This window comes from Pongo abelii, chromosome 4 (genome assembly GCF_028885655.2).
Source record: "Pongo abelii isolate AG06213 chromosome 4, NHGRI_mPonAbe1-v2.0_pri, whole genome shotgun sequence".
NCBI classification, from domain to species: Eukaryota; Metazoa; Chordata; class Mammalia; order Primates; family Hominidae; genus Pongo; species Pongo abelii.
Genome location: NC_071989.2, coordinates 170,075,372 through 170,103,198, shown reverse-complemented (window position 1 = coordinate 170,103,198; position 27,827 = coordinate 170,075,372). Strand labels below are relative to the sequence as shown.

Here is a 27,827-nt window from a genome sequence, read left to right as displayed (position 1 = left end):
ACTAACATACTTCTACCATATTACTAAATCACTACCAGAAGCCAAATCCACCTCTAGTGGATTATTAACATAGCCTTTAAGGAAAAATGTGCCATAGTTTTCAATCTTAAGACAAAGATTACCTTTCTAAAGCCCCCAAAGTTAGTATGAGACTTACATATATTATTAACATTTAATTTATTTCCTTCTTTCCTTTTTTATCTGTCAATATATCGATAGCAGATCCTAGGAAATTCTGGTATCATGAAAGTAGTTCTCATGAGAACATTCTGGAAAGATTGTGGACTATTTATTGAAAGAAAAGGAAGGAAGGAAGGAGGGAGGGAAAGAACAAAGGGAAGAAGGAAGGGAGACAGCAGCAAGTGGGGGGGAGAGAGAGAGGGAAAGAGAGAGAGAGAGAAACTGTTTTACATGGACAGCTTTGGGAATCAAGGGCTGGCATTAATTTTTTATTACCATTTTATTATTAATATTCAATTATTTTGTCAAAATAAAACAAGTACAATACCTCCAGCAAGTCTTGTGCTCCTATAGAAATTAGGAACTTTTTATGGCCTCTGCTGAGAAGAGGTTTGCAAGATTACTTGATGCTTTCTTAGTTTTGGCAAAGGGCACCTCAGGAGACATAACAAAAATGAACCTGACATAATCCTGAAATCTCCCTCAGCAATAAACAAGCTGTCTCTTTGCCTCTCAACACTTCTGCTAGCTTCTACTACAGAAAATTTCTGGAAGTTAGACCGGTTTCAAGGGCACTAAAGCAGGCATGCTGCCTTGAGTCAGAGGGTACCTACTGTGGCTCCCTAAAGAGGGTTCAGGTTAAGCATCTATGAGTCATGAGAGGGCAAGCCTGCTAACCCCAGCTGCCACCTTGAAAGCACACTGTAATAGTGAGTCCTCACACGTGACAGAGGATTTCAGATTTCCTTTGCCCATGATCCAGGATTGTTGACCTCAGTTGTGTAGTGGAGCATGTTGGTCTCTGGAGCCACAAACATGGGCTGCATTCCCGTGAGAGCCTTGCACGTTGCCCCCCTGGCGCCGCCAGCTGCAGTACAACACGACACTTGCCTCACGAAGTTTAGGAGGCACATCACCAATGTGTTGATCAGCAAATATTTATCAAACTAATGCTCTTGGAGACCAAGCCAACAGTTAAGAGCACGGACAGTCCTGAACATAATCAAACCTACTCGATTATGGATTGGAGAAAGCCCAGAATCCAAGCCCCAAGACTGTCCCTTAATCACTACGTGAGGATAGGAAAACGCTCAGAGCCCCAGTTCCCTCATTTGTAAAATGGGGCTTACAGTCCCACCCTGGAAACATGTCTTAAGGATCACATGAAGAAGCACAGGGCAAGTGCTTGGAACAGCAGCTGCCATTTGGAAGGTGGTAACTTTGAAGTTGATATCTACCAGGAAAGTGATCACAAGGGCAGAACTCTGACTTTTCCCATTTTCCTAAGATCTATTTCTAAATTCAGTAGCATTGGCTCTCTCAATCTAACGGCACAGTCAGTCCACTGTCTCGGTGGTGGTGTTTTTTGAATCGTTAATCAGAATGAATAGTCTATGGTACAGATAATACATGCTGCTGAGTTTCAGAGGACGGAGGTATTTTCTTCAGATGCATGTTGAGGAAAAGATTCACACAGTAAAAGGTACATTCCATCTCAAAAAAACCGTAGTGGGGAGGGGCGCAAAGAGCTGCTCAGTCCAACCGGAATGTATGTGTCTACCGTAGAATTACAGTAATTTAACCCTGGAAAGAGGTTTAAAGGATTCTGTCATTTTGTAAATGAAAAGACTGATACCTAGAGAAGGGAGTTACTAGTCTAAGGTCACAGAGCCGTTATGTAACAAACACTAGACTCTATTCCAGGCCTCCAGTATCGCGTGCTCATTCTGCAGCACTGCTTCTCATTCCTTGACTTCATAGGACGTAACAGCTTGACCTGCATCCTTCCTCAGTCCCTGGCATTGTTCCAACAAAGCTGATCTGAGAAATGCTAGCACAAAGGAAACCATTCAGGTGCAGTAGAAAAGGTTCTATCCCTTCTCCTACCCACAGTGTAAAATCGAGCAAGCCACTTCCACTATCTGGACTGCTAATGATGTCTTTCAGAAGCTAGTGTTTACCAAGAGCTTACATAAAGCCAGGAGCTGCTCTGGTTGAGTTATCTCTTACCGTCCACTGCCCCATAACAGCACTTTATAGAGAGGGTCGTTCTCAGACTATAACATCAGAATCAACAATCTAAGAATGTAAAGTCCCTCATTCCTGGATTTGCTGAATCAGAATTTCTGTTTGCCTAATAATACAAATTTCAGCAAATTTCCAAAACGACTCGATGCTCACAAAACTTTAAATCTTGCTGGTTCGCTAGGTGATATAGTCCCAATTTTACTGATGTGCTCTAATTTTACTGACGTGAGAAAGCTGAGGCCCAGAGAAAAGTAACGTATTCATTCACACAGTTAGTTAGTGGCAAACCTGGGATTTGAATCCAGGTATTTTTTGTTTTGCTTTGAGAGTTTTCAATATTTGACCCAGAATCTAGCTGAGATTTTATTCTTTGGCAAAGCATCAGATTATCAGCTGGGGTTGACCTTCCGTGTTACCTTTCTAAATTTATAATTTTCTTAATTTCCCAACTCAACTTGCTGCTTATGTTTTATAAAGTTAGCAACTTTCACTGTCTGCCGTCATCTTCAGATCTCAGAGCCAAGGGTAATTTGGTGTTAGAATGAAAGAGAGAGATATTTGACAAGGCTGTGTCAAATTAACAAGAATTCTAACAAGAGAGTTGAGGAGTGAGAGCGGATGGTGCATTTGACGAATACTCACTGGGGTAATTCACTGTGTAATTGGCCAAATGCACAGAAGCCATCAGACTGCAGCTGCACAAGGCCTCCCTGGCTGAGGCAAATTCATAGTTCCCTCTACATCTTAGACTCCCCTGAGGGTTTAGTCTGTACCTTGGTTGAGATTGATTTAGCATTCTGAAAGGGAAGCACACACACACACACACACACACACACACACAAAACATTACTGATTAACTCTTCTACCCTTTACCAAATAGATGAAGATCATTTAGCAGACTTGCAGAGCTATCCAAGGTTCTTGGAAAATTCCTCCCTGTAACACCTGTTTTATAAATCCTATAGTCATTGACTTTTATAACTTTAAGGGATCTAAGATATTATCTAGCCCAGTGCTTGTTCATCTTTAACATGCCTAAAAACGACCTAGGGATCTTATGAAAATGCAGATTCTTATTCAGTAGGTCTAGGGTAAGGCTTGAGATTCTGCATTTTTAACAAACTTCTCAGAGATGCCAAAGAAGCTGATCTGTGGACTAAATTAAATAGCAAAGATCCATCCTAGGAAATATAAATAAGTCATACCTGAAGTACCAACTCAGAGTGACTCTTGGTTGCTGCCTTGAGAACTACACTGAGGATTCTGTAGTTGAATCTGAGACCAGCTGGTCAATTAGCAGTGCCTACCACAGGTTTAAGAACAGGAAACCTACCTGAAGATACTCTTTCACTTTTACGTACAGAAATTGAAACCCAGAAATTTCAGTGACTTGCTCAGGGTCACATAAGCAAGTTAGTGGTTAGAACTAGGACTAAATAAAGCTGGAATATAAATCTAGATTTCTCTTTCTGAGTTGCACATTTGAATCACAGATTGCGTGTGAAGCTGTTTTAAAATATCTTTCTTCAGTTCTATTATTGGCAACCATAGAATCCAATTTGAATTCAAGAAGCCAGGGTTACTCAGCCTAGCTAAGTCTCTGAAAAGCTCTGCAACTTTATGGAAAAATATTTCTCTGGACCTTTAGTTTTATTATCCATGAGATGAGGAAGTCCATGCCTGGTATGTCACATATATTCTAATGGTGTAGATGGCAAGGAGATCAAAGATATGAAAGCAGTTAGACAAAACATAGGAGACTTACATGAGGGCATTTTTGTTAAAATTGCTTTAGGATAATGGCCAGGCGCTGTGGCTCACACCTGTAATCCTAGCACTTTGGGAGGCTGAGGCGGGCAGATCACGAGGTGAGGAGATCGAGACCATCTTGGCTAACACGGTGAAACCCCGTCTCTACTAAAAATACAAAAAATTAGCCGGGCGTGGTGGTGGGCGCCTGTAATCCCAGCTACAGGAGACTGAGGCAGGAGAATGGCGTGAACTTGGGAGGCGGAGCTTGCAGTGAGCCAAGATTGCACCACTGTACTCCAGCCTGGGCGACAGAGTGAGACTCCATCTCAAAAAAAAAAAAAAAAAAAAAATGCTGTAGGATAACTTTAAACTTTCTTTGAAGTTTTTTATTTTTTGAAAAAGATATAAAAAATCTGTGTGTGTGTGTGCGTGCGCGTGTGCATGTGTGTGTACACGAAAGAAACCGTGCCACTGTCCTAGGTTGAATTTTAACTGAAATGATTGCAATTTTGAGTTTGTGATAATGAGGCTTTTCTGATTTTCCACTCCTCTTTCATGTATCTGGCCTATGAAAAATCATGCATAGGCATGGGAAGAAAGAGAGAGAGAAACAAGCCAGCCAGCCAGAAATCTTGGTAATGATTTCTTGTTCTGAGATAAGGTGGCTTCCAGTAGCCACAAGGCTTCATGTTTCTCCATTCATATCTAAGAGAGATGGAGATTTTATTTTTATACAAAGCCTTCAAGAAAACTTTCCTTTCATTTCTCTATTTTTTAACTTTTATTTTAAGTTCAGGGGTACATGTGCAGGTTTGTTACATAGGTAAGCTTGTGTCATGGGGGTTTGTTGTACAGATTATTTGATCACTCAGGTATTAAGCCTAGTACCCATTAGTTTTTTCCTGATCCTCTCCCTTCTCCCACCCTCCATCCTCTAGAATGCCCTAGTGTGTGTTGTTCCCCTCAATGTGACCATGTGTTCTAATTATTTAGCTCCCACTTATAAATGAGAACATGTAGCATTTGATTTTCTGTTCTTGCATTAGTTTGCTAAGGATAATGGCCTCCAGCTCCATCCATGTCCCTGCAAAGGATATAATCTTTTTCTTTTTTATGTCTGCATAGTATTCCAGAGTATATATGTACCACTTTTTAAAAAAATTTAGGGCCGGGCGTGATGGCTCAAGCCTGTAATCCCAGCACTGTGGGAGGCCAACACGGGCGGATCACGAGGTCAGGAGATAGAGACCATCCTGGCTAACACAGTGAAACCCCATCTCTACTAAAAATACAAAAAAATTATTTGGGCATAGTGGCGGGCGCCTGTAGTCCCAGCTACTCGGGAGGCTGAGGCAGGAGAATGGCATGAACCCGGGAGGCGGAGCTTGCAGTGAGCTGAGATCGCGCCACCGCACTCCAGCCTGAGCGACAGAGCGAGACTCCATCTCAAAAAAAAAAAAAAAAAATTTAGTCTATCACTGATGGGCATTTAGGCTGATTTCATGTCTTTGCTATTGTGAATAGTGCTGCAATGAACATGCATGTGCATGTGTCTTTATAATAGAAAAAAAATATATTCATTTGGGTATATACCCAGTAATAGGATTGCTGGGTCAAGTGATATTTCTGCCTTTAGGTCTCTGGGAAATCACCACACTGTCTTCCACAATGGTTGAACTAATTTACACTCCCTTCAACAGTGTATAAGCATCCCTTTTTCTCCACAACTTCATTAGTATTTGTTGTTTTTTGACTTTTTAATAATAACCATTCTGACTGGTGTGGGATGGTATCTCATTGTGGTTTTGATTTGCATTTCTCCAATAATCAGTGATGTTAAGCTTTTCTTCATATGATTATTGGCCATATGTGTGTCTTCTTTTGAAAAGTGACTGTTCATGTACTTTGTCCACTTTTTGATGGAGTTGTTTATTTTTGTCTTGTAAATTTGCTTAAGTTTCTTATAGATGCTGGATATTAAACCCTTGCCAGATGTATTGTTTGCAAAAATGTTCTCTCATTCTGTAAGTTGTTTACTCTGTTGATAGTTTCGTTTGCTATAGAGGAGCTCTTTAGTTTAATCACACCTCATTTGTCAATCTTTGCTGTGTACTGCTTTTGGTGTCTTCATCATGAAGTCTTTGACTGTGTCTATGTCCTGAATTGTATTGCCTAGGTTGTTTTCTGGGTTTTTATCATTTTAGGTTTTACATTTAAGTCTTTAATCCATCTTGAGTTAATTTTTGTACATAGTGTGAGGAAGGTGTTCAGTTTCAATCATCTGCATATGGCTAGCCAGTTATCCTGGCAACATTTATTGAATAGGATTCCTTTCCCCATTGCTTGTTTTTGTCAGGTTTGTAGAAGATCAGACAGTTGTAGATGTATGATCTCATTTCTGGGTCCTCTCTTCTGCTCCACTAGTATATGTGTCTGTTCTTGTACCAGTACCATGCTGTTTTGGTTACTGTAGCCCTACAGCATAATTTGAAGTCAGGTAGAGTGATGCCTCCAGCTTTGTTCTTTTTGCTTAGGATTGCCTTGGCTATTTGGGCTCTTTTTTGGTACTTTAGGAATTTGGTTCTATATGGATAGTTTTTTCTATTTCTGAGAAGAATATCCATGATAGTTTAATATGCATAGTATTGAATCTATAAGTTGCTTATGGGCAGTATGGCCATTTTAATTATATTGATTCTTCGTAGCCATTAGCATGGAATGTTTTTCTCTTTTCATTTCATTGCCTCAATTGATGTAGTCCTTCCCATTCCTGAACCAATCTTTCGCAAGGGAGGGGAGGTACCAAGACTGACTTAAAACAATCAGGCCTACACCTAAACAGGGGGTCAGTCTCAACTATTGTCGCAATGGATGGGATTGATTCAACTACAACATCCACTGTGAGAAGCTAGAGAGGAAATATAAAGAATTAGTCAGCTGGGCATGGTGGCTCACGCCTGTAATCCCAGCACTTTGGGAGGCCGAGGCGGGCAGATCACGAGGTCAGGAGATTGAGACCATCCTGGCCAACATGGTGAAACCCCATCTCTACTAAAAATACAAAAAAAAATTAGCCGGGTGTGGTGGTGGGCGCCTGTAGTCCCAGCTACTCAGGAGGCTGAGGCAGGAGAATGGCATGAACCCAGGAGGCGGAGCTTGCAGTGAGCCGAGATTGCTCCACTGCACTCCAGCCTGGGCAACAGAGCGAGACTCTGTCAAAAAAAAAAGAATTAGTCTTACCTGCCTATATAAATCAATGAATTTATATATTCTCTCTCAGGTAGAGAAGTTTAAAGTTGCAAGTATCCATAGCAATGGGTATCTTTTGTTACACATCTAACAAAACATCTAACACCTACCCCCATGTATGTCAGACATGAGGGTAGGTTCCTTAACTATCTTATCTCACCAAAAAGAATATAATTTTTTTCTCAGTCTTAAAACATCCCTACGAATAACATTGCTCATTTTAAGATTAGGTCATAGAACTTCATTTGAAAGATGAAGAAACGAAGGCTCAACTAAGCAATGGAAGATGCCCAAAGTCACATAGCTAATCAGCAGAGGAGCTAGCATTCAAAGCTGATTCCAAACCTCATGTCCTCAAAACTTAAGAAACTGTATAAATGGTCTTATCTACACTGGAATTCAGGATGCTACTTTCAAAAGACCATCTACAAAATGTGATTTTATATTATTATTTCAGCAGATATTTATTGAGTCCTTACCAAATATGTGCCTTGCCCTCGCAATGACCACATTCTAAAGTGAAGACACAGGTTAAACAAATTCCTTTAGAAGTAATATATAATTATAAATGGAAATAAGAGCAGTGAAGGAAGTGCCTACATTGCTATAATGGGGTGCCTGATCAGATAAGGGAAGATCAGGAAAGACTTCCTCACGAAAAAAGAATTTGAACTGAGGTCTGAAAGATGGGAGCTGTGTAGTGGTGAGGAAGGAGGAAGAAGGATCATCCTCCTCTCAATTATATGATGCAGCAAATATTAGAAATCCCTTGGTTCTATTCAAACAGCTGCATATTATTTAGCATCAACCATGCGCTAGTAAGAATTTGACTTTAGCTTATAAGGGCTTTTTGCAATTAGTTATTTGCCATACATATTTGTTATAAAGACATTTGTTCCATAATCACACTCCCCTTAGCATTAGGTATTTGGCTTTTGCTGGACACCGTGAGCACAGGCTTACCAGCATACGCTGAGTTATTTTGATGACATCATGTTTTATTAATTAGTGCTGAGTCAGTTCCCTTCAGTGCTTCTAATTTTTTTAAGCACAGCTACTAGATCCAATGCTAGTTGAGCATTAAACATGTGTCAAAACTTTTTCTCACAGGATTCAGTAATCCATGAAATTCCATGTATCCTCCCCATCCAACTCATCTCTGTTCAAGATCTCTGTTTTGGCACTACCCTCATGCCCCCTGCTATTCAAGAACCAAATGTAACTCGGAATCTGTAGACGCGAAGTCCACTGGCTGTGTTCCCCACACACCTATGAAAAAGAAGGCTGTTGCCTCTCTGTTAACCTTTTGTTCTGTGTTCACTGGGAGTCCTGCCATAAGGTTTGCATTAGGTCAGCTTTCTGGCTTCTTGGCCAAATAAATAAAAAACAAGAGGAGGTAGGAGTAGGAATATATAGAAAAAATATCTCTATATATCTGAGTAGAACTTTTTATAGTCTAGATGGTGTTTGTGAAGCCTCTGAGCTTAGAAATTCTTTTTCAGTCAATATCTTCCAGGGAGAAAGAGTTGTCAGATTTTTAGAAGGATTCAAACATGAGTGCCTTGCCTCAGGGGGACAGAAACCAAACCTTGGCTTCTCTGCTTCCAACAGAAAACTAGGGGCAGGTTGTAATTTCCCTCTTGCCTGGAACTGAGGCAGTGACTGGTTTTGCATGTCCAAACCCATCCTCATTACTTTTTGAGACAAGATTGACGTCAGTTTCAAAACCCATGAACAAGAGAGAACCATGAGTCCTCCAACGACCTGGGAAGATTTGGATGACAACCTTTAAGTCAGTCATGACCTGTCAGTAAATCTTGAAACTTAACATGATCCACTTTCACATTTACTACTCACTGTCAGAGATTTTGGAAGATTATAAAGGGGAAAGGAGTATGGCTGTCAGCCACCCCTTTTCCCTCTTAGTGATGTGCACTGTCATCGACAATATGTATAATCCCAGGGAAAAAAACATACCTCCTTTTCTCCTAACATTTGGCTGTTCTCCCCACTGCCTTTACTCCTGTGCATTAGAAATGGTTGACTGACTGGACTGTCTCCAGTCCTGTGGAAAGAAACCAAAACAAATGTCCTCTGTGGTGTTATTTAAAAATGGATTGGGATACTTTGAATTACTAGGTAACTGGTGTGTGCAAAAATCTTTAGCAAGTCATCACCCATAATGCTTTTGAGTTGTGTGAACCAGCTAATGAAAAGATTAGATCAATTGTCTCTCTCCAGGTTGGGAGTTGAGTCAATAAGCTAGATGAAAATTAAACTAGAGCAAGCCTTCACCTGTCAGGATGTAAGCTCACAGGTGTTAAAACTTCTTTGAGTTATCAGGATTGGGTAGGCAGATTCTCATTCCTACCTCCCTGAAACTTGTCAAAAATAGGATTTGGAGCTTATGTAAGCTCATTGCAAAACTTAACTTCATTCTGCACTTCCTGAGGGTTCATAATAATTTGAAGCCAATGCCTTCTTTGAATGAAAGAAATGTCTATTAAAATTGATATATCATAAATACAGTTTTCGTCCCTTTTTCCTTCTTCAGGTGTTTTCAATCTGATCCCAATCTTTTTCCCCACACAATGAAAATGAATCCCTACTTTCAATCTTAATTGAAACTAGTAGCCTGTACTTTATAATAAGAGGCACCCAGAAATAATTCTAGCGTTCTGAAAGAAATTATTCAATTCATCATGCATTTTATTAAATGTGCTTTAATAATATTAAATGTAACAATTTGAATGTACTGTTCTTCTCCCCAAAATTTAACATTCATCTTCTTATCTCAACCTGAATATTATTCTTGAAAAAAAAACAAATCAGTGATCTATATTTTATTTACCATTCTTAATGAATTCCACATATATTAACAGATATGTAGAAAGGAACCATTTTCCAAAAGAAATGGATTTGATGCTGTGAGAGTAAAAGAAATGGAAGATACCAAGCTGCAAAAAATTAAGCAGGCTCCTCAAGAATTTCTAATCCAAAAGGTTACTAGAGAAGTTGCCACAGCAAGGCCTACACAGTGGGGAAAAGAAATACTAGCACTGGGTCAAGATCACAGCAATGAAGCTACAAGACTATGGGATTTTTGCCAGGCAAATTTTTCTTAACCTTCATCCCTTTATTATGCCATACATGTTTTAAAGGCAGTTGGTAATTGTATATTAAATGGAAGTGGAAGGCAAAGTTTTAATACATTAAATTGAAAAGGAATTCGATGCAGCAGCCTGTGGGCTAAACCCTTAGACCAAGATGTGATTTGGGCCACTATAGTATTTAAAGTTTGGAATTTAAATGTCCTTCAGAAGGGCTTTTGTGTTTTAGTCTAGTTCACTGCAGGATGAACTTTTCCCTAATCTCCACTACGCCTGCTTCACGTTCTTATATGACCTCCCTAGCCTTATTTGAAAGTGTGATCCCAGACTTACTCTAGCCGTCTCAGTAATTCAATTTAGCAAGTTTTGTTTTGAATACTTACTTTGTACCAACTGTAATGGTCAGCTTTAGGGATACTTAAGCAACAAGACACAGTCCCTGCCCACATGTTTCCCATCATAAAGGAAACACGAATTTGTTGAACTTATAGTTAGAGGATTGAAACTGGGGGAGGGAGTTAGCAGAAGATTCCACAAGCCCACCTAGATAAAGAACACTGAGGGCCAGAGACAGTAACATGGGATTAGAACCTGCACTCATCTCTGAGGTTAGTGTTATTTTCACTCTGTTTGTGGGCTTTGAGAGGGGCAGGAACCCCTTTGAGAAGGACCATAAGGCAAAGGGGTGTCAGTTCTCTTGGCAGCTCATGCTTTCGAAGGTCTTCTCACCACCTTGCAATTAATACAGATTAATTAATTAACTGTATCTTCTGGGATCTTTTGACGAGTAAAATCTTACTCTTCTCTTTGTACTCCACATATCTACCTCTTACTTCCTCTAAAATCATCATCACTTCAAACAGCAGTGTAAAGCTACATTTACCCACTTGATCAGATTAATTATTTCGTGTCAGAAGTAGAAGATGACGTAGGTCCCCGATCCATAAAGAATGAATTCATTAATTTGATTCTTTAACAAAGGTTTTGTTTACTAAGGAAACTTGAAGATAGGCATTCAGGTGGCTTACTCATTAGAATTTAAAATTTAAGAATCAAAACAACAACAACTAGATAGCATCATATCTTAGAGCCAACAGCGTCCGCTTCATAAGTGTCTTTTCATTATATATTGAAAACAATTAGTAGAAAAAGCATAGGTTTGAATCCATAAACATAAGTTTAAATTATTGTTTTACAACTTAACTAGCTTCGAACAAGCCATGAATTTCTGTGTTTTGATGGGAAGGGCTGTTATAAAATGCTGGTAGTACTAACTCCATTCTCATAGTCTGGTTGTAAGATTTAACTTTATCATTGCACAATAGAAGTAAAAAAGGAAGAGTAAAAAGAATTCTCACTCTTTTATTCCTACCATTTTTTATTAAAAATTACTTTCATGAAACTACCTGGGTATTTTAGCAGTATTTCCTGTTTACTTTCCAATTCCAAACTCCCAATTTTTGTTGGTATTGCTGCATTTTCTTTGGCACAGAGATTTGAAGAGTCAAAGATTTTGGCCTTCCCTTGCTCTCGTAGAATTTGCATTTCATATTCTGATTGAGTGAACTTTCTTTGACCTCTTAAAACACTAAGTACATGGTAGGTAGTCTCAGAGTGCTATTTTTGGAAAGAGTGCTTTGGATATTCCCAGGGGATTAACAGTCCATTGCTTAAGCATTTCTAGTCACTGGGGTCACAGTGCCATTTCATGGAAGATAAAACACCATCTCCTCTACCCACACACAAGTCACAGTAACTGGAAATTTCACAGTTAGGATTTCTTCGATTTTTACAATTTCTCACTCTTCTCTTGATGATATGACTGATAAACTTGGATTTCAGATAGTCCCATTTCCCCTTTGCAAGGTAAGCGTGTGATGTTGTTAGGTTATTGAGAGATTTGAGTTGTTTTTCTGTATATGACTATAGACTATCACAAGGACATCTCTCCAGAGTATATTCCTACCATGAAGAAAGTTGCAGGAAGGGAAGCAGCAAGCCTAAACCAAACTTGGAATAAACTGATTATTATATAACAATAAGGCCCCCTCTTCAGGGTTTAATACAATATATTTTAAATAAAATGGAACTCTGTTAACCAAGCATGTTTCTTTTCTTGTCGTGAAAAATGTTAGGATAGACACAGAAAGAGGGGAAAGAAAACTTCTTAATCCAAAACTTAACGTGATGGTTGTTAGAACCATCATCACATGGGTCAGTCTGGAAAATAATTCAATCCGCAGTGAAGTCCATTTTTCAACCAACAGAACGGCTGATTCAGTTGCTATACAAACTGCCCTCATTCACAGAGGATCATTTGGAGAAGGCTCCAGAATGTTAGTGCAAATAAATCAGTCCATCTCAAAATTTCAGCACTTGTTTCTTGATTGATAAGCACAGTAACTCCAGATAAAGCATGATTTCCAGAATAGATAGTTGAATTGGAAGCAGGAGACTTCTTTGTTGTCATTGGCCTGCTTAATAGAGCCTCTCCAAAAAACCTTGTCAGGAATGGACTTGAGAGTTAAACCTAGACGAGAAAGCAGATGGTAGGGAGCCTCGTACTGAAGCAAGGCCTGCAGCATAGGTCCTTGTAAAGGCAATTTATCTGCAGAGAATAGCAGCTTATTCACCAGTCTACCTCTCCCCTCCCTCTCATTTCATTTACTTTTGCTTCTTCCTCCCTCTTGTTTCAACTACTAACAACAAAATTCCCATGGCCCCTTGAATAGGCAAAAATGCCAAGACAGAAAAATTTGATAAATATTTTTCTGTGTTTTCCAGGGCAACAGAGATTGCCACATGGTCCTTCTGATTGGTTAAAGGAAAAAGGGAAATTGTCTTTCTTTAATGTCCTAATCGAAAAAAAAAAAAAAAAGAAAGTTTAGTGGTTTCTCTTGTGTCTCCACTGCTCAGGTGAAGAGAAAGATAATTAGGAAATCCATTTGGGCAAGTCTAAGAGGGCTGGTGTGGAAACTCGACTTTAAGGATTAGCTAAATTCATGTGACCATTACTATGTCTTCCATTTGCTAAAATTGAGTCCCCTAAATATAGCCTGGTACAGAGAAGGCACACCAAGACAGAACTCGTAATTGAGGAGAGTTTTGAGAATGCAGTTGTATAGTTTGGTAATTGGGAACAGAAACCTTGGAACAAACAGGTTAAATGCCAGCTCCATTGCTTACTGTGTAACTCTGGGCAAATTGCTAACTATCCCTAATTCTCAATTTCCTCATTTTTAGAATTGGAATATTAATAATCCTGTTTATAGTGTTTTCAAGATCAACATTAAATAGGATAGTTGTGTAGAACGTTTAATGCAATGCCTGCCTCCAGTAAATACTCAATAAATGGAAGCTGCATATGTTGTTCTCTGTCTATGAAAGCTGCTTTTCAGCTTGGCGGTGTGGACTGTGGTCAGTCTCCAGCTTGTGTATTACTTCTCTGGCCTCTGCTACTCCTTTATTTGAAGTTGTTCTGTCCAATAGACTAGCAGTTTTCCAAGTGTGGACACCAAGCCAGCATCCCAGCATCACCTGGGTACTTGTTAGAAATGCAGATTACTGAGATTCATTCCAGATTTACTCACTCAGGAGTCCTGGGAGTGGAGACCAGACCTGTTTTAACAAGGCCTCCAGAGTAGTCTGATACGCATTCAAGTGTGGGAAGCACTGAAATAGACTATCCCTCACCAAACCACTACCTGAGTCAGGCTTCCCTGGTTGATTTTAAGACAGCCTAGAGGCAACATGGAATATTACTGCATTAAGATAAACATAAACAACCCAGAATTGTTAAAATGTTCTATGACTTATTTGTCATAAGATTTTAGGTAATTCAGTTCATTTTTCTGAACTTCAGTTTCCTGCCCTGTCAAATGGGAATCTATCCTGTTCTGCTGCTGTTCTGCTGTGGTGTAGTAGGCCTCCAAAAAAGTAAAAATTAAAAATAGAAAGTACCTTATGAAAACAGATATTTCGAAGGGGAAAAAGGTATGATAATTGCTATTGAATTTAACATCCAGATTTGTAAAGTCATTTTTTCTTTTATATAAACAGTAAAAGAGATTAAAATTCTATAAACTTATGAGTAGTTTACCTGCAGGCTTTCTCCACTTTTACCCTTTAACACACATGTAAAAGGTCTTGTCAATCTCCTATACCTTTGCTCTTGACCTTGTAATTTTGCTCCCAACACATCTCACACCGTGTGAAGTGAAAAGAAGAACAATAAACAAGACAAGGAAAAGAAAGGGAAATGAAGCCAGTTTAGCAGTCAGCCACTAAAATTTAGCAGCACCTAGGTTAGGTCCTAGCGTAAAGTATTGAAACCCGACACAGTTCTGCATACTGAAGATGGTATTACTGTAATAGATTTTCCTAGTTATAAGAAAATTTGAGTTTTGCAAATTTTTGTTATAAATTAAATGCCTCTAATTTCCATCCTGCCCTACCTATACTGTCTTATAGAGTTGCTGAGATCTTTAAATGAGATGAATTATATCTGTTAGGATTCTTTGTAATGCAAATAACAGAAAAACAAAGTAATACTGACTTAAGAAAGAAAGAGAAAAGGGAACAGGTGAGAAAGAGGAATAAGAAGGAAGAGGAAGAGGAGGAAGAGGGAAAGAGGGAGAGAAAGAAAGAGGAAGGGACAGGGGAAGGAAGGAAGATAATATAATGTCTTGCTTGGCATCAGCAAGTCAGGTATGTCCAGATATAGACACAAGGCACCATTAGGTCATAGACTCTTCATTTTAGTGTTGGCTTCTTTCCAAATTAGCATCTCCTCTTACAGTTGAACCATCTCAGCAGATTCTGTTGATTTGGGGCCACTCACTTCTAGGTGCAGATCCAGGGAGAAAATTTGAGAGTATTTACTCTGCTATTCCCATCTGAAGACTCACGGCATGCCATTGGCTCAGAAAAGGCATGAGCCCAACGCTGAGCCAATTATGGTGTCAGAATGGCTCTGATTGGCCTACACCCACAGCAGAGACATAGAAACTGAGAATGGGGAAGTGGTGGTTTCCTGTACAGAAAGGGGAGTGTGTGGTGCTTGATGAACAGGCAAAGCACAGATGTCTATTCTCTTTACTTGTAAGTGCTGCAGTTAGCAGGACTCTGAAACTTAGTGACATATTTAACTCTAGACACTCTTATCCATCCCTCATTAAGGAAAATTTTGCAAGCCTACCATGCCCCTCCAGTTGACTGCCCCTACCATGCACTGAGAGTGCCTTATTTTATGAGCCACGGAATGCTGCAGGGATTATCTGGGTGGCTGCCATGCCTTAGCATGAAAAAGTATAAAAATAGCCGATTCTCCTTCTTGCTCTGCCACCTATTCAGTACATAAACTTGTATGAAGTGTCTTAACCTCTCTGTGTCTTATTTTCCACACATGAGATCAGTGCCTGCCCCACAGGGATACTGGGATAACTGAAGCAGGTCAATATGTAAAATGGTTAGTTATGGCTTCCAGTTGTACTCACAAAGTTCCCTTCTCTAGGGTTAAAAAGGGGCATCTGATATGGAAGTAGCACTGTGGGAAATACAGTTTACAGATCTCAGGTACTTGAGCATGCTGCTCTAGCAAGAGACCTGTATAAATAAAGGCAGAAGCCTTAGAGCAGGGAAGGAACTCAAGAGGTGGTCCCACAAGTTCCAGTCTTTAGGCTGGTGTTGCAAAGTTAAACCCATCTTATTGATGACTCACAAAGAGGTGAAGTGAGTTACTAAGAGTTCACAAAATTAATTCCATTAATAAATATTTACTTATTGAGCATCTGCTATGTGCCAGGTGCCATGCCAGAAGTTTGGGGATGCAATAATGAGTGAGACAGATTTTGTGTCTCTCTTCATCAAGAAGTATAGTATGGTGGGGAAGACAGAAATAAAGTAAATAGTATAGGCACGGGCAAAGACTTCATGATTAAAATGCCAAAAGCAATGGCAACAACAGCCAAAATTGACAAATGGGATCTAATTAAACTAAAGAGCTTCTGCACAGCAAAAGAAACGATCATCAGAGTGAACAGGCAACCTACAGAATGGGAGAAAACATTTGGAATCTATTCATCTGACAATGGGCTAATATCCAGAATCTATAAGGAACTTAAACAAATTAACAAGAGAAAAACAACCCCATCAAAAGGTGGATGAAGGATATGAACAGACACTTCCCAAAAGAAGACATTTATGCAGCCAACAAACATGAAAAAAAGCTCATCATCACTGGTCATTAGAGAAATGCAAATCAAAACCACAATGAGATACTATCTCATGCCAGTTAGAATGGCAATCATTAAAAATTCAGGAAACAACAGATGCTGGAGAGGATGTGGAGAAATAGGAACACTTTTACACTGTTGGTGGGAGTGTAAATTAGTTCAACCATTGTGGAAGACAGTGTGGCGATTCCTCAAAGACCTAGAAGCAGAAATACCATTTGACCCAGCAATCCCATTACCGAGTATATACTCAAAAGAATATTAATCATTCTACTATAAAGACACATGCACACGTATGTTTATTGCAGCACTATTCACAATAGAAAGGAATTGGAACCAACCCAAATGCCAGTCAATAATAGACTTGATAAAGCAAATGTGACACGTATATACCATGGAATACTATACAGCCATAAAAAAGGACGAGTCCACATCCCTTGCAAGGACATGGATGAAGCTGGAAACCATCATTTTCAGCAAATTAAGATAGGAACAGAAAACCAAGCACTACATGTTCTCGCTCATAATTGGGAGTTGAACAATGAGAACACATAGACACAGGGAAGGGAACATCACACACCAAGGCTTTTCAGGGGGTGGGGGACTAGGGGAGGGATAGCATTAGGAGAAATACCTAATGTAGATGACTGGTTGATGGGTGCAGCAAACCACCATGGCACGTTTATACCTATGTAACAAACCTGCACGTTCTGCACATGTATCCCAGAACTTAATGTATAATAATAAAAATTAAAATAAGAAGTCTATTTTAAGTTGAAGTATTCTATTGATATGAAAGACACTAAGGAGTAGCTGCACTTCATAAATTGATACGGGTGTTCAACATACCTCACCTTCCCCACCCCACCACCCTCCCACTTCAGACTGTCAAGATCTCTAGTAAGGCTGAGATGATTTTTACCTACAGAAATTTCATCACTCATACATATACACCACAAGGGCAACATACTTAATTTTCTTTTAGGTATAATTATTTGTTGTTTTTTGCCATGTCAGTGGAACCAGTAAGTAAATAAACTTCATCTATGGCATGTCATAATAATCAACTTTGCCTGGTGCTTTAGTTTTTCCAAGTTTTTCTTCACGTATTTTATTTCACTTAGTTTTCCCGAATCCTATTCTTAGTCCACAGAAGAAACTAGATTTAAAGGATTAGGTAATTTTTCCGGGTCAAAAATAACAAATGGAAGAGCCACAAGTACAATCTTTTGACTCTGACTCCAACCCCAGTATTATTTTGGAGATTGTTATTCCCACTAGGATGCAGCAGCAATTCCATCTTTCTCACCACTGTATCTGTGATGCTTGGCATAGGGCCAAACACACATTGGATGTTCAATCAATTTTTTTAAATTCATGAATGAAAAAAATACGTAACTAATAGAACTTTATGAATTACCTAATTCAACTCTTGAATTTGGATAATGAAACAGAAACCCACTAAGATTAAATAAATTACTCAAAAATAATTTGTTTTAAGCTTTAGGCAAGTTTCCCTTAATAGTAATCCATAGCTGCCAATGATTTTTATTATGATCATTATTGCTATTTTATAGTTTGAACTCAGCCAGGTCTGGTGTCAACTCATAACTCTTCTTATTATAATTGCTCAGTAGAGAAGCAAATATCCTGATGGTTAAAGAAGGGAAATTTCTGAACAACATCATGCATGGTGGCCAAGGAAATTTTGCAAATTAAGTTATTTTCCAAGTCACTAAAGCAACAGTTAACAACCCAGAGAAGAAGAGAAAACAACCATGCTGTTGAAATAACAGTAAAGGATAGGTGTCCCATTTCCATCAAGTTTACTTTCCTTAAGTGTTGGAAAGGACTCTCCACTCCCAGCATTTGTATTGTAATGGTCAAAATTTGAATTCCAGCTCCACCATTTAGTAAGTATGTGGCTTTGAGAAATATGGTGAAGGCCCTCACCTATAACCTCTGGGAAAAAATGCCACTTCCAAGGAATGTGAGCATTCAACGAATCAGTTGCTGCAAACCACTGGTACTTAACAGGAACCTTTAAATGTTCCTTCCTTCCGTAGGTCAAGAAAGCCCTCATTAAAGCCATTACCTGGCCCTTCCTTGGCAGATCTTTTATAACATTTATTCAGCTTTGTTTCCAAATCATATAAACTTTCACAATTCATTTTAATAATATATTTGTTTAGTGTTTCCTCTAAGCAAAATAATACCATAAAGTAAACATGCAGAATGTCTGATCAGTAGGCAGAGATTAATTGGTCAATTATTATGTCCCAGCATATTTTATAGCTTCTATTTCTCAAAAGATTTTAGATTTGAATTCATAATACATGGCCATTAAACCACAGTTGAAAGTTAATTGTTAATATATAATCTTAGCAACATTCTTTTTTGCTTTCTGCATAATTCATGAAGCTCAGAGCGTTGTATCTTCCAATTAAGCATTTGGTTATATGCCTTGTTTCCATATATCATCAGAACCTATCACTAGCCATCTTTTTTCCTTATAATTTCAGAAATTTTGCTGGTAAATGGTATATCTTGATTATCTACCAAAATAAATATACTCTCTTATTAATAAAAACTTGTTCCGTCTAGGTTTTATTATCTGTAGCAGTTGAGGCCTCTTAAAAATAAGGCATGCAAATCTTCCCTTCTTAACACAAGAAAGAACATTGTGTAATAATTTAATGTTTGGGAATCATGATATCTATTTATCCTTTGCTTTTAGCTTTGCAAGAAGAAATTATCCAAGAGAGATGATTTGACTATCTGCATAGCCAACTAATTGTACTCCTGAGGCCCAGAATTCAATTGAGCACAGTCAGCTGCAGGCTTGTTGCTTCCTCTCTAATCCTACCCTCTTCCCTTTCCTCTTCTCAGCCCTCCCCACCAACAGTGGATCTGGCTGTTATGCTCCTATTTTTGAATTCCTCCTTATTCTGAATACCGTGGTTACTTTGGCAAGTCACATATGTCCTGCATTTGTATTCTTCAACACTATTTCTTTACCCTATTTATATTGACATTGCAAATTCAAGGTGACATCTCATAACTGGGGGTTTTAAGAAACATCAATTAGATGAAATTGTATCCAAAAAAATGCCTGACATAAATGGCAAGTACTTGATAGTTACCCACTATTTTTAGTTCTAGTTTTGTTATTAATTCATCTATAATTAGGCTACTATTATGAGCACAATTCAGTAATTAATTTCCTAACACTGTTGCATGCCTAGCACAGCTTAATTTTTATGTGTTCATATCAAGACTATAAATTCTTCAAAAGGGTACCATGCCTTCGATTTCTCTGCATGCCCTAAGTAAAACTAATGAAAAAGATACTAGCAACAGTCTATTATATAATTACATCATTACAGCAATCCTCTAGGGTTGGATTATTATATCATTTAATAAATGGAGAAACTGAACCTCAAATAGCTTTAGTGGTAGAGTCTCAATTCAGACTCTGGTAATGTAATCGCAAAGGTAGCTCTCTTTACCACTCCTATAAATCCCTTAAGTGCCGATCATCGTGCCTTGCCTAGTAAGCACCTGTAAAGCTTCATTGTTCTGATTGTCTTTTTGATTCTTTTCCCTTGCAGATGGACCCCCATGAGAACATCTTACTGAGCACTCTCGAGATAAAAAATGAAATGGCCACATCTGAGGCCGTGATGGGACTTGGAGACCCCAGAAGCACAATGCTAGCATATGATGCCTCCAGCATCCAGTATCGGAAAGCCGGGTTGCCCAGGCATAGTTTTGGCCGAAATGCTCTGGAACGACATGTGGCACAAAAGAAAAGTCGCCTGAGGAGACGCGCCTCCCAACTGAAAATCACCATCCCTGACTTGACTGATGTGAATGCCATAGATCGGTGGTCCCGCATATTCTTCCCAGTGGTTTTTTCCTTCTTCAACATCGTCTATTGGCTTTATTATGTGAACTAAAACATGGCCTCCCACTGGAAGCAAGGACTAGATTCCTCCTCAAACCAGTTGTACAGCCTGATGTAGGACTTGGAAAACACATCAATCCAGGACAAAAGTGATGCTAAAATACCTTAGTTGCTGGCCTATCCTGTGGTCCATTTCATACCATTTGGGTTGCTTCTGCTAAGTAATGAATACACTAAGGTCCTTGTAGTTTTCCAGTTAAAATGCAAGTGATTTGTGCACATGGTGGCAAGACAGCCTGAGTGCTCCATGTTGTCTGTTTAGTATGCAGCCTACTCACAGGGGAATAATTTGGAAGATATTCTTAGAAGGCTCAACAGCATTGTCAGTCATTTGGTCATAACCAGATACTCCTCATCTTCCTTTTTAAGGTTGGCATGCGGTTGAGATGGCATTGTGCTTATGAAACATTATCTGTAATGCCATGCAAATATATTACTTGAAGATGATCTATGCTTTTCTTACTAAGATGATAATAGTGTCATGGGAAGATTATTCCCACTGGTTTCTAAAAGATTCTCTTGTGATTGGAGCAGGCTAGGGGAATCAAGACAGAGACTCGGGAAACCGATTTGGCCAGTCTCTCTGCTTGAGCACAGAGAATCAACTACGATGTCTTTCATTTTGGCATTTAGAGATGAGGAGACTTCTGAACAATATCATGCATGGTGGCCAAGGAAATTTTTTGCTAAACAGTTATTTCCTAGGTGGTTAAAGTAAGAGTTAACAACACAGAGCGGAGTAGAAAATCAGAAACGACGGCTGTAACAAAAATCAAGCAAGCAAGCAAGCATGACCCTTATCAGCTCCACACAGCATCTGGTCTATACGTACTGTGTCTAAGGGTGAGTAAGAGAGATTGTTTTTCCAACATTACAAGCTTTTGACAGCATACCTAAAGAGGTTTTTATAGTTTAATCAAAGATAACCATGAAATACAAAAGTTAGAGAAATGAGAATTGTCTTAGGTATTCAGGTTAGATTCAGAGTCATTCAAATATACAAATACAGAGCACAAACTAGCAAACAGATTGTTTTTCTCAGACGAAGTCGGCTGTCCCTGCAATTTTTGTCCCTATAATTTTATTTCTGAATTTAATAGGGTATTTCAAGAGAAGGATTTGTTCATCGATTTAAAGGATTCATGGTCCTCTCCAGCTTTCTTTTTGCTTCCAAAATTCTGATTATATTCCTAGGAGACTGGCAAAGTAAGGCTTTGGAGCAATTGAGTGAACTGTATTTTCTTACGTGCAATGAAGTTCACCATTGTATTTTTCAAAGCAAATAATACTTCAAGGAGTATGAACACATGGAGAGTTAATTTGTGGATTCATTGGTTTTGGGCTTGATTTTCTTAAGAGTGCTTTCGTTGTATATGTTGCAATCTGCCTAACCAAGGAAAATATGAAAACTAGTGGAAAATAGAAACAAAGCCACATTAACATGATAAATGTTATGAGCCTCAGCTGATATTGCAGAAAAATATATAACTGTTAATCAGGCAGGCATGATGTATTTTTTTTTCTATTTTTAAATTATGCCATTGTGCTTCTTTCTACACTAATTGGACATATGCATTCATATGTTGGACAAGAAAGAGAATAAGCTAATATGTCTTCCTTCTATCAATATAAGGTTCATATTTTGCTTTTCTTATAGAAAATAGTGAATTGCTAAATTTTCCTTAAAGTTGAATTTGATTGAACTTTTTCTTGGAGGATGACTTCGCTATTTCTATTTTAAAAACAAAGAAAGCTCTTCTTTTTAGAGTAACATCCCTAATTGTGCATAGCAACCAGTATCCACCTGTGAATCACGTATGTTTTCTTGATTTCTTGTTTCCTTCATGATTGAGCAGCTTGGAATATGATGGAGTACGATTGCCCTTGCATTCCAGCTGTCCAAGAACAACAAGAAACCTTTATCCTTCAGCTTTCTGAATTTGCCCCAAAATGGAATGGCATTTTTTTTTCACCAATGTAGGAAACCTTGGCCGTTATATTTTGATTACATAATCTTGAGCATCTCTGAGTATCATCTTTGGGCAGAATCTGACCAAGATTCTTCTTATAGGCTCAGAGTAGAGATTCCTCGTGTTTCTCCAGGACACACTTTCTCCTAGGCAATCATTTTGGGGCATCACACTAAGTAAAGTGCCTGCCCCTTGTCAACAGGGGGTAAAGTTTGACTAGAAAACATCAGGAAGGAACATATTGATAACTCAGGGGCACAACTCCAAAATGCCATTCTGAAAAGGCTCTTCTAGAGTCAACTCAGAGCCCAAGTGTAGAAGTGGGCTCTTATGTGCAATCACTGTAAAAGCCATAAAAATCTTTGATATTGCCATTTATGATTACAACAAAATTTTAGATGTACAAGAAAGTCAACAGAGCAATCCAGATCAAAGTGTAGAGAAGCATCTTTGCAGCTTGAGCCTCAAAAGCATAAAACCAGGAATTCATTTCTGCTCTCAGTGATACAAGAAACGAGGCAAAGGAAAAAAGATGGGACCTTAGAAGCAATGCCCTAGAGTAAAAAGCATACATTGGCACTCAGTAACCACAGAGACAGAAACAACTGACTCATCCTCTCCAGAAATAACAGTAGATGTAGAATTTATTCTTAAATATATGTTTCGTTGAAGTGAAATGCAGTCATCAAATGCGAGGAGGGGTGCTAGACCTGATAAGTCTAGGAAGACCAGTCAGCTTGATAGCCAGTTGTTAAACTAAAGGACCACAAAGTTGTGTTTAGTAGTTCTGATATGGGATTACTATCAGTTTATACATATGTATAGATTTTCTTTTAATTACAAACAGCCAGATAGCCAGCAATTAAGGTGTTTTTTCATCTTTGTGAAATTCATGGACAAATTCTGACTCTAAAATGCACAGTCTACATGAAATCTTTGATCTCAATCTGTATATATATATATTGTACATGACTGCTAGTAGGTATGAAATGCATTTCAGAATTGAAAACTCATGCAACATAATCATGTGTTTGCATAAGGAATGTTAAAATTCTTTCTACTGCAATTTATTAACAGGGGAAAAGATTCAAGCAGTGCCATCTAGACCTTTTCTCTTCTCATTTCTTCAAAAGCAGTGCTAAGTAAAATAATAATAATAAAAATGGTTTATGAACCAAAAGACTACATTCTATCATTAGGAACACACACAAAAAAATCTGTCAGCTTACAAAAGCACAACACATAAAGAAAGAGCAGTGGAATGCGTAATGGGGAAATGAATCATGTTTAAAGCAAGACCTGCATTAAATTGGCAACTAAGATAATTTCCATTTTCTATAGGTAACTGTGTTCCAATTTAATGATTACCTTCATACTCAACAAGAAAAATGGCAAAGCAACATCATCAAAATAGGTCTTACAACATATCTACGTGTATATATGTGTATATATAGATTCATATAAACATACATACATATATATGCATTCATATGTTGGAAAACAAAAGGAATAAGCTAATATGTTTTATTTCCTTCATTAAACCAGTATATGAGTATTTTTAATTTGGCAAACAAAAATCAACATACTGAAATAAGTAATACAGGGTACTGAGCATTTCTCTATCAGCAAATCAATGCCTACAGTTTTTATGAACCATTGCACAGTTTAACTCAACAATAGTACTGTACCCCAGAATATCAGAAGTTAAGTAGTTGTCACATTGCTTGTCCAATTGCTCTCTTTTTCAAGGAAACAAATAACATTGTCCATTGGTGATTCGAAAACAAACATGTCTTAAGAAAATGAAAAATGATAAAAATTCCTCCAAAGAGGAAGAAAAAAAAAACTAAACCCCACCATGTTGGTTAGGGCAAAATACTAAGTATTCACAACTGTAGCAATCATGCCATTTGGCTAAATGTACAGAGTACATGTAATGTGAGCAACCATAACTTTCACTGAGCGTGTGTAAATATTAAAACAGATTTCTTAAATATTTTTAACTTCTAATTTGTACTTTATGGTAAGGCAATGTGCTAATTCTGTTTATGGCTTAAGTTGATGTGTTATAATATGTAAATAATTAAACATGATGTAAATGAATAGTCAATAGATACAAATAATTATTTAGTTTTTTTCTTAATTTTTATTTATTTTTTACTAAGTACTATTACTGCAGTGCCCCCAGCAGAGTAATTTAAACACCCTTTTGCATAAATGGTTTGGGAATCCCAGACAGAAGGGTTTCAATTTGCTATCACACACACAGTCACACACACACACACACACACACTCAAACACACATCATCTTTTGCTCACCCACTCTGTCTCTCTGCCCGTCTATGGGAAACACTCTACTGTTTATGTAGTCAATATAACAAACAAGAGATAGCCTTTGAAATGGCAATTGGGAAAAGCAAAAATGATCATTGATCACTTCATAGAGTTTTTTATATGTCAGAGTTCGAGAAACCAAAGTTTGCAACTTAAATCTCAGTTTTCAAAGAGTAAAAGTTTGTATAGATGGCACTACAGAAAAATAAAAATGGTTATTCCTACCAGCTCCAGAAATGTGTTACACAATATACACTAGAAGACTTTTTTTTTAATAATAGTATTTTGTCCTTAGGTAGTATTGTTCCTTTCAACCAAAGACTCCAGTGTTATTGAAAAACAAAAAAGGAAAAAAAAATGAGATAATGGGGGAAAAAAGGACGCTGCTTCACACCAAAGGTTTAAAAAAATATTTTCCAAATGCACTAGGAACATTGTAAAAACCAGAAAGGAGTGAACAGAATGCGAATGAAGATACTGCCCTAAAGAAATCCGTACAAAAAAAAAAAAAAAAAAAAAAAAAAAAGCAGCACTCTTAAAAAGCTATTAAGTTTTTGGAAATTGAAGTACAGTATTTCTGTAGATATATTCAAAATTCTGACATCAAATTTTAATTTGCTTAAAGAAGTTTTATTTGTGATGAAGATCAATATGATTCAAATGATGAAAAACAAAACTGTATGTCCTTTGAGTTCCCAAACCAAATGTCACTGCCCTGTCACATCCTCTAATCTGATGCCCATGTGTGTGTCCTTGCACCAATTGAAGCAAGTTGACAGTTCCATCAGTTTGTTGTTGTTGTTTTTTTTTTTTTTTTGGTTCAATAATTTGAGTTCAACCATGGTCATTTTAAACATAATTAATCCAAACAAAGTTGCCTATAGTTTAATTTAAATCTCACAGCATTTTTAATTTATTTTGCATGGGTGTTTAAATAGTTCTGTTATGAATATTGTCCCTGCACAGTTCTAAATTGTCCTTTTATAAAAAAAAAGTGATATTCTAGTTTCTTCACAATGTAGTGATTATCAGCCTTACTAATTACCTTGTAGCCTTTCTTAATATGCACATAATGCACATTTTCCAATGGCTAGAAAAATGCAAAACACAGTGGATATCATTGCATCTATTTTCATGTCTTTCTAAAAACAGGACTATTAAAATCTCTGGGATACATGAGCTAGTAAAAAATGAGGATTATAAATGAATAGCACATAAGAATTATTTTCTTGAATTTAAACTTATTGCAGCCAGTTTCAGCATGTAAATATATAATAATGTTGGCTAGTGTGTAATTCTTGAACTAAGAAATATAAATAAAAATAAAAAGATTGTGTGTGTGGTTTCATTGTGTTCAGAATATTTCTTGTTCGAACTGTTAGTATGAGTTATATTGTAGAATGATTGCTTTTGTGAAATGAAATAAGAAGCCTGGGAACTTGGGACCTACTGTCAGGCAAACTTGAATTTGAGCATTGATTTGCCAGTTCTGAGGCGTAATTGTGTAGTGACAAACTGCCTCTCAGTTTTCTTATCCATAAAGCAAAGACATGATTTTACCTTTTTCATAGGGTAGTTGTGAAGGCGAAATGAAATAACCCCAAAGAAGACTTTAGCACAGTACAAGCTACGTGGTAAGTGGTCTATAAAGAGTAGATGCTATTGTTTTTTATTATCATCATTCCAGATGATTCTGCATATATCTCACAAATGCTATTACCAGATCCAAAACTTCACCAAAATTAGTAAATATTCCCTAAGTTTAGATATTTTACATTAAGGATAACTAATTAAAAATTTGGCTTTAATCCTGAAAACAAAGGATAAACATGAGGTGTTCATTTAGTTCATATTCAACATATATTTGCTGAAGACATTTGGGTAATCGCTTCTTAAAAATTGATCTTCATTTAATTCTCACCATATTCCTGAAAGTACAAGAAACTTGAGCTCAGGAAGAGTAAGTTCCTTGCCAACGAGACAGAAAGAGCCTGGATTTCTATCCAGGCTGGACTCAACCCCACATCCTTGAAACTTCTTTCTACCTCATCATTAAAACTGGGGAACAGGTTTGTCCAATTCTCATTCATTTAGGAGAAACATTTCCCAAAAGACACGTGCCAAGAGGTTGCCATCTGCCAGAGTGTGTGCTAACACTGGAAAAACAGTGGCGAACACAAAGTCCCTGCTTTCTTGAATTATGTGGCACCTCTCAAAGGCAGGGAAACTCTCCTGACTCCAGTGAATCATTTGGTGACAAGCCTAGTGTTTTTCACTCCTAGTGACTTTGGAATGCCCAAACAGCAGGTTGGTAGCTTCTGCTAACTTGAGAGAGAGCCTATCAGAACACAATTGTCCAATAAAGTCACAGACTAAAAAGAGTTATGGTCGAGGAGTAGTATGAGCTACATAAAAGACCCACCTATAAAATGCTTAAGACTCAGTTACCAGGTTATGTTGTAAATGGTAAAACCTAGGAATATTAAATACCTACATCTGTGCTTGACATCCCTCATGGTAAGTTTCGGTATTTCCTTTCAGCAGAGAGAATACATGTAAGCTCACATACATGCACGTGCTCACATAAATGGCGATGGTATGTCAGGGTGTTAGTCTGTATGCATGTGAGTGTGCCTATGAGCCCATATAGGCAGGGGAAGGTGGGAGGGCCAGTAGTAAATGCTACCAGTGATGGGGTTCACAGTTTACAACTTACCTCAGAAAGGGAAAGTCTCCATATATTGTCCCCTCAAAAAGCTGACCAGTTGGTGTTGGGATAATTTCCCCCCTCCATATTCCAAAAGCTGTATTTTCTTAAAGTGGACCCTTTAGATACCCTTGCTCTCTTCTGAAACTTGTTCTAATTCTGAAATGTTACATGCCATTTTTCATGCAGAATATTTCTCTAAGTCAGGAAACCCATCTCCCAGAATAATACCAGTTTAATGGAGACAATTTTCATAAATTCATGAATGTTCCTTAAAATCTCTGTGATGGAGCAATA

At 37.9% G+C, this 27,827-nt stretch overlaps 1 protein-coding gene across 3 annotated transcripts in view; it reads left to right on the top strand.

Moving 5' to 3' along the window:
• The window catches only part of GABRB2 (gamma-aminobutyric acid type A receptor subunit beta2), a 259,825-nt gene extending 233,670 nt beyond the window's left edge, over positions 1-26,155 (top strand). For all 3 annotated transcript variants that reach the window (XM_002816158.5, XM_054556184.2, XM_054556185.2), the window contains one exon: positions 20,164-26,155. In XM_002816158.5, coding sequence (XP_002816204.1) covers positions 20,164-20,511 — 348 coding nt within the window. In that variant the 3' untranslated portion in view covers positions 20,512-26,155. The remainder of the gene's footprint in view (positions 1-20,163) is intronic.
• The last annotated feature ends 1,672 nt before the right edge of the window (positions 26,156-27,827 follow it).